At 49.3% G+C, this 7962-nt stretch overlaps 1 protein-coding gene across 1 annotated transcript; it reads left to right on the forward strand.

Annotated features, from left to right (window-relative positions):
- Positions 1 to 586: 586 nt before the first annotated feature.
- Positions 587 to 6886, forward strand: FOXI3 (forkhead box I3). Its single transcript, XM_054475687.2, has 2 exons — positions 587 to 1390; positions 4445 to 6886. The coding sequence occupies exons 1-2, from the start codon at positions 667 to 669 to the stop codon at positions 5065 to 5067; spliced, it is 1347 nt and encodes a 448-aa protein (XP_054331662.1). The 5' UTR covers positions 587 to 666; the 3' UTR covers positions 5068 to 6886.
- Positions 6887 to 7962: the final 1076 nt, after the last annotated feature.

A 7962-nucleotide genomic window follows, 5' to 3' on the forward strand; every position in this document is an offset into this window, starting at 1 on the left:
TAGAAAAACTCAACATTGATTTCCGTTCCTCCAATCACAGAATCCCCGAGGAGAAGAGGACACGCCAAGGGGGCCTGTTAATAACCTCTACCGTATACCCTAAAGCGTTGTAAAGCACATCGATTATTTTCGACTGGAAGCCGATCGGTTGAGACTGGACGTGAATCCCGCAACTCGATCACAAAAGGTTAGGAGGAAAGACGTAGAAAAGCCAAAAGGACGACTAGGCAGGTGGCCCGAGCGGCCACCCCAAGTTAACTTTTTAGAAATCATTCGTACTGTTCGGGTTATCTTCTCTTTAATATTCGTGGCTTTACTTATGATGTTAAGAAACTTGGGCTAGGAATGGGGTGCTGCTTTTTGCCCGAAACCTGGAGGCGCCGGCCTCCCCGAGGCTCCCGGGCCCGGGCAGAGGGGCGGTAGGGGCGGGGCGGGGCGGGCGGGCTCCGGGTTTGGGCGCGCGGGCAGGTGGGGCGTGGCGGGGGCGTGGAGAGCCCAGGCCCGCGGCCACCGCCCCGCTCCGGGCCGGCCCAGGAGGAGCCGCGCCGGGCTCGGTTATAAGAGGCCGGCTAGCAGGCGCTCCGCAAGCACCCGCCTGACCCCGGCCCGGAGCACCGGGCGCCCAGCGCGGGTGAAGGCGGAGCCGCAGGGTTGGCCCCCAAAGGGATGCTCTCGCCCAAGCGGCGAGACCAGCCCCGCTCGCCCCTCGCCGCGGCCGCGCCGCAGCCGCCCACGGCCGCCGACATGGCCCTCTACTGCGGCGACAACTTCGGAGTGTATTCGCAGCCCGGCCTGCCCCCGCCCGCCGCTACCGCCGCCGCCCCGGGCGCCCCCCCGGCAGCCAGGGCGCCTTACGGGCTGGCCGACTACGCCGCGCCGCCGGCCGCCGCCGCCAACCCCTACCTGTGGCTCAACGGGCCCGGTGTGGGAGGCCCGCCCTCCGCCGCCGCCGCAGCCGCCGCCGCGTACCTGGGCGCCCCGCCGCCGCCGCCGCCGCCGCCCCCCGGGGCCGCGGCCGGGCCCTTCCTGCAGCCACCGCCCGCCGCCGGCACCTTCGGCTGCTCTCAGCGGCCCTTCGCGCAGCCCGCGTCCGCCGCGCCCGCCTCGCCCGCCGCGCCCGCGGGGCCCGGGGAGCTGGGCTGGCTGTCCATGGCCAGCCGCGAGGACCTGATGAAGATGGTGCGGCCGCCCTACTCGTATTCGGCGCTCATCGCCATGGCCATTCAGAGCGCACCCGAGCGCAAACTCACTCTCAGCCACATCTACCAGTTCGTCGCCGATAGCTTCCCCTTCTACCAGCGCAGCAAGGCCGGCTGGCAGAACTCCATCCGCCACAACCTGTCGCTCAACGACTGCTTCAAGAAGGTGCCCCGCGACGAGGACGACCCAGGTGAGGGCCGCTGGCAGGTGCTTCTCAGCCGGGGAGGGCGGGCGCGGGGCGCGAGGGCCGGCGCAGGGGTCGGTGTGCGGCTGGAAGATCTGCCAGGAGTCTTCTTGTCCAGGCTGCGGGTGGGAGCGGATGGAGAAATAACCACCCAACCCAGAGGACAAAGGGAAGGAACAGGAGATCTTCGGAAGGAAGACTCAGTGAGAAAGGAGCTTGACCTTTACATCCACATTCGCAGAGGCCGGCCAATTAGAGAAACGAAAATAATCTCTATCCCAGAACAGAAGGCTACCCCTGGGTGGTGTTCCTTAGGCCTTTTGAAGGGAGGGTCTACTTACAAGTGAGCTCTCAGATAAGGGATGGTTATAAAGGGATCCACGTGAGCTGGGATTTCCATCACGTTTCGCAGAAGACGCGGTGGGAGAACTGGGGTCCAGCCAGGCTGTCCCTAGGTGCACTTCCTCCTCATCGGGTTCCAGAAAGGTTCGCTGTGTCCTGAATAGAGCAAGTACGGTGCCTACCTCTAGAGATAGTGGCACGGGCATCATGAGACGGGGGTCTGGGATGGGAGAACTTTAGCAGGGAGGTCCTGCAAATTGCAGTTTGGGTACCTTAACTAGTTAGAAATTTAGAAATGAATATCCCACATTTGCTGCGTTCTGGTCTAAGCCCAATTGCTCCTGGAGTGAGGAGGTCTGTGTTACAGTGGAGTGAGTGTTAACCTTCTCTGAGAGGTAGAGGTGGAGAAATGATTAACAAGAAGAGAGAATCCTACTTGAGGTTTTCAGAAGGAACCCAGAACAAGGAAAGGGAAGGGGATTGTGATAGGAAAAAGAGAAAAGAGATGAAACCATTTTAGTTGCACATTACAGAGATCCAGGATTTTGTGTAAATTATGTGACTATTCTGGAGCTCAGAATGAGCTCATCCCTGAAGTCACTGTAGACCAGCACTCTCCAATGGAAATACGATACAAACTAAATAATCCGAAATATTGTTTCAACATATAACAAATATAAAAATTACTAATGAGATTCGTTGTTATTTTCTCGGTACTAAGTCTTCAAAATCTCATGTGTATTTTACACTACATCTCAATTTGACTAGCCATATTTCAAGTGCCCAGTAATCATGTGTGGCTAGTGGCTACTGTATTGGGCAGGATATGCAGTTCTAGAAGATGCATCCTCTTGATTTGGCTTCTGTACCACCCAAAATTATCGTGTAAATTGTCATGTAAACTCCTCTAGACTTCACCCTAAAAGTTCAGGGGTCTATGGCTAGTTTTTTGTCAAAAAAGTTGGTAGCAACTTGGCACAATATACATATCCAGATAGGTGGAGATATTATTGAAATTCTAGTTATGTAATTTTTTTTCCTGTAACTATTTGCAGAACATGGTTCAAGTGGAGGGAGCTTAGCCCAGTGGTTAGTTAAGAATGCTGAGGTGTTTTTTTTTTTTTTTTAAGAAAGTTTCACTCCTGTCGCCCAGGCTAGAGTGCAGTGGCGCAATCTCACTGCAACCTCTGCCTCACCAGTTCAAACAATTTTGCTGCCTTAGCCTCCCAAGTAGCTGGGACTACCAGAGCATGCCACAGTGCCCGGCTAATTTGTATTTTATGTAGAGATGGGCTTTCCCCATGTTATCCAGGCTGGTCTTGAACTCCTAAACTCAAGTGACCCACCCGTTTCGGCCTGCCAAAGTGCTAGGATTATAGGCGTGAGCCACCGCACCCAGCAAGAATGCTGAATCTTTTAGCCATTCATAGTGGTATACTCCTGTCATACCAGCTACTCTGGGAGGCTGAGGTGGGAGGATCGCTTGAGGCCAGGAGGTCAAGGCTGCAGTGAACCAATGTTACGCCACTGTACTCCAGCCTGGGTGACAGAGGGAGACCTTGTCTCAGAGAATATAAATAAATAAATAATTGTTTTTTTAATGCTGAGTCTGGAGCCAGCCTGTTTACATCCTATCATGGCTAACTAGGAATATGACAAGTTACTAACCAGTCTGCACCCCAGTTCTCCTATCTGAAAAGTGGAAGGAGTAATATTGTCTATCGCCATAAAGCTGTGAGGAGTAGCTGAGGTTATCCGTGTAAAGCACTTACCACAAGATAAGCATTCTACAGTACTGTAAAACATCGGATTCTTTTGCCAGAAGTGAAAAAAGCTTTTGGGAGATAAAATCCTCCAAGATGATAGATCTTTTCTACCTCACTTGTGGCAAATAGAACAAAACTAGCATTACATGCAGAAAAATGAGGCCCTGGTGTCTGAAATTTATTTACCCAATGGGTGAAACATTTGCAGGATTTGTAGGGGCAGGTCCTGCCCAAAATGAGGAGGGGATGTAGATTCCAGGAGCTTCCTCACACTCAAAATGTATGCCATCCAATGCATGGTTAAAACAATTGCTCAGTAATAATTTTTTTTGTCATTTTGAAATTGCCTTTCTCCAGTGGGACATTTTTCTCAGAGGTGGGGAATTATGCACTTTCAAAGAATAATAATTATAAGTGCTGTTTTTGCACTGCTTACTGTGTGCCAGCTACTATGCTGAAATAGTTAATCCTCACAGTCAATCCACTAAATTAGTACTATCCTTATCTCTATTTTATAAATAAATAAATGGAGGCTCAACTTTTTTTTTTTTTTGTAGACACGAGATCTCACTACATTGGCCCAGTCTAAGGCTCAACTTTAAGTAGCATCAGAATTCCATGACTTTGCAAGGTCATACAATTTGGATCTAGAATTAGTGAAGGTGTTACATGATTTAATTATAAGTGTCTCAGAAATGGAATGAGGTCTTCAGATTTAAGTAGTAGACACCACCAGGAGGAGGTAAAGGTGGCCAGAACATCTTTGTTCTGGATTTTTCTCTGAAGCAAAGAGTAACACTTTCCCCAAAAGAGGATTGGTTTGAATATTAGAGTGAATTGAGCATCTTTGTCAGCATCTAATGAGAGTCTGCTCTCCTCCTCCCAGAAATGAAACTGCGTACACAGGCATAGAATAGGTCCTTCTCTAACTTCGTCTTTCTCATCTTCTCAGGAAAGGGTAATTATTGGACTCTTGATCCGAACTGCGAGAAAATGTTTGACAATGGGAACTTCCGTCGGAAGCGAAAGCGCCGCTCTGAGGCCAGCAATGGCTCCACAGTGGCTGCTGGGACATCAAAGTCCGAAGAAGGGCTCTCCTCAGGATTGGGGTCTGGAGTGGGTGGGAAGCCAGAAGAAGAGAGCCCCTCCACTTTGCTGAGGCCTTCCCACTCCCCAGAGCCTCCGGAGGGCACCAAGAGTACTGCCTCATCTCCTGGAGGACCCATGCTCACCTCCACCCCTTGTCTCAACACTTTCTTCAGCAGCCTCAGCTCCTTGAGTGTCAGCAGCAGTGTGAGTACCCAGCGGGCTCTCCCTGGCAGCCGCCACCTAGGGATCCAGGGGGCCCAGCTGCCCTCCAGCGGCATGTTCCCCCCAACCTCCATCTCAGAGGCCTCAGCAGACGCCTTGCAACTGAGCAATAGCACCAGCAATAGCACCGGCCAGAGATCTTCCTATTACAGCCCTTTCCCTGCCAGCACCAGCGGGGGCCAAAGCAGCCCCTTCAGCAGCCCTTTCCACAACTTTAGCATGGTCAACAGCCTCATCTACCCCCGAGAAGGCTCCGAGGTGTAGAGCAGACTCTCAGACTTCAGTATGCACACCTGAGGGGTGCACACATGCTGATCAGAATGCAGATTCCAAGTCAGTAGGTCTGGGGTAGGACCTGAGTTCTGCGTTTCTGTCGAGTTCCTGGGTGATCTCGTGGTCCTTTGACCACACTTGGAGTAACAAGGGTGTAGTAGATAACTCTTGCTACAACCTAGCGAGCTCTTACAGGTTTCTCTGCATGTGGGCCTCTCCAGAGAGAAATCCGTTTCACTGTCTTCTGTGATAGGTAGCCTGTGAGCCCCGTGAGGGCGGGGACGATGTCTATTTTGTTTATCACTGTATGCCAGGATTGCAAGCTCAAATGTGTGCAGACGGCTAAAAAAACATAAGTCAACGAAGTTACTGGGTGAGAAAACTAACATCAGTTGGCAACTGAAGCAGTAGAGGGTAGTTGGTACTGACTAGTGGAAGGCTGCTGGGAACAGCTGGTTCTTTCTCTCCCCTGGCAGCATTCTGATTTTTTTTTTTTTTTTTTTTTCTGACAAGAGTGTCGCTCTGTCGCCCAGGCTGGAGTGCAGTGGCGCTGCAACCTCCTTTCCTGCCTCAGTCTTCCGAGTAGCTGGGATTACAGGTGCCTGCCACCACACCCAGCTAATGTTTTGTATTTTTAGTAGAGATAGGGTTTCGCCTTGTTGGCCAGGCTGGTCTCAAACTCCTGACCTCAGGTGATCCACCCGCCTCAGCCTCCCAAAGTGCTGGAATTACAGGCGTGAGCCACTGCGCCCAGCCAGCATTCTGATTTTTATAGAAGAGCCAGGTATCTGAATTTTTATAGGAAACCTCCAGCTTTGTGTCATTTGCCTCTGAAGATTTTTTTTTGGTTGTTTATCATACTGTCCTAGGCAACACCACAAATCCTTGAGCTATGCATAGGCAGCTCACAAATCACCTCTGTCTGGTACATGGTATATTCTAATGGCAATAAAATGGCACAAGCAGCCCTGTGTGCCAGGCACTGTTCTCGGCACTTGTCATGTATTCATTTAATCCTCTCAGAAACCTTGGGTGGTGGGTATTATTACTACCCCCATTTTCCATGTAAGGGAAGTGAAACTTCAGGATGTTAGGTCACTTTGTCTATTTTAGTCATCACTGTATACCAGGATTGCAAGCTCAAATGTGCACAGGTGGCTAAAAAAAAGTTGTGACCACTTTCCAAGGTGAGACTGATAGTAAACTGGAGCCAGGATCAGACCCAGATAATCTGGTTCCAGAGCTGGTGCTTGTAACTTCTGTGTTCTACTTCCTGCGAAACCAAGAAACCAGCCTCCATAGCCAGTTGTAAGTATATAGAGGGAAGGAATGGAGCTAGATCTCATTTGACCAAAGATTCTAGTTGAAAATAAAAGTCATCTGGTGTGTTCCCCCGGGCGGCACCTCTGTCTGAATCCTGCTGCCATAGTCCAAGATCTGGGGTGACCATTGTCCTAGTTTGTAATGGTTAGCCTGGCATCCTCTCCCTTTTAGCTTGTATCCTGAATCTTTCCTTTTCTAACAAAGTATTATTAGAATTTTATTAAAAATAGCTTTTGTGTGTGTGTGGGTTTTTTATTGTTGTTTTGTTTTGTTTGTTTTGTTTTTTGAGACGGTCTGCCTCTCTTAACCAGGCTGAAGTGCAGTAGTGAGATTTTGGCTCATTGCAGACTCAACCTTCCCAGGTTTAAACAGTGGCCCCTTCTCAGCTCCCCCAACCCACCCCAGTAGCTGGGCTCACAGGTGTGCACCATGCCCAGCTAATTTTTTAAATTTTTTAATTAATATTTTGACTTTTTAATTTGTAAAATTTTAAATTTAAATTTTTTTATTTTAAAATAATTTTTAAATTTTTTTTTAAAATTTTTTTATGGGGGTCTCAAAAAAAAGAAAAAAACCACAAAGCTCACTGCAGCCTCAATCTCCTGGGTTCAAGCCATCCTCCTATCTCAGCCTCCCGAGTAGCTCGGACTACAGGTGCACGCCCCCAAACCTAGCTAGTTTTTTTGTTTTTTGTGTAGAGATGGGGTTTCACTGTGTTGCCTAGGCTGGTCTTGAACTCCTGGGCTCAAGCGATCTGCCCACTTCTGCCTCCCAAAGCACTGGGATTAAAGGCATGAGCCATCACACCTAGCCAAAAAAAAAAAACTCTTAAATGGAATTTTAGGCCAGGTGCAATGGTTCACACCTGTAATCCCAACACTTAGGAGACTGAGGTGGGAGGATCGCTTGAGTCCAGGAGTTTGAGACCAGCCTGAGCAGCACAGCAAGACTCTGTGTCTACAAAATAGTTTTAAAACAATGGAGAAATGGGATTTTATAGTTGTTAATACAATAAACTGTTTGTGGTCAGTTTTTAAAAAGATATATTTAATCTTATTTATATTAGCACTCTCTTACTTCTCAGAGGTATCATTTGAATAATTTTTATGGTCAACCTTCTAGTGCCCAGTAGAGTGCCTGGTGCATTCATCCACCAGTTGCCGAATGACAGAATTCATTCAGGGCCAGCACAGTGGCTCAAGCCTGTAATCCCAACCCTTTGGGAAGCCTAAGTGGGCAGAGCGCTTAAGCTCAGGAGTTTGAGACCAGCCTGGGCAACATGGTGAAACCCCATCTCCACAAAAAATAACAAAAATTAGCTAGGTGTGGTGGTGTGCACCTGTAGTCCCAGCTACTTGGGGGGCTGAGGTAGGAGGATCACTTGAACCTGGGAGATCGAGGCTGCAGTGAGCTGAGATCATGCTACTGTATTTGACAGCCTGGGTGACAAAGTGAGACCCTGTCTCAAAAAAATTTTTTATTCAAAAAGTGTTCATTAAAATGCAGATAGATGTCAAATTTATGGGAACGGTGTTCCACAAAAATGAATTTATCGTCCTATGA

This window comes from Pongo pygmaeus, chromosome 12, assembly GCF_028885625.2.
Source record: "Pongo pygmaeus isolate AG05252 chromosome 12, NHGRI_mPonPyg2-v2.0_pri, whole genome shotgun sequence".
Lineage (NCBI taxonomy): Eukaryota > Metazoa > Chordata > Mammalia > Primates > Hominidae > Pongo > Pongo pygmaeus.

Bases quoted from the DNA above. Each gene is read 5' to 3' on its own strand.
- FOXI3 (XM_054475687.2), top strand. From the start codon at position 667: ATGCTCTCGCCCAAGCGGCGAGACCAGCCCCGCTCGCCCCTCGCCGCG. The intron at 1,391-4,444 runs GTGAGGGCCGCT...TCATCTTCTCAG, and splicing joins CCGCGACGAGGACGACCCAG to GAAAGGGTAATTATTGGACT.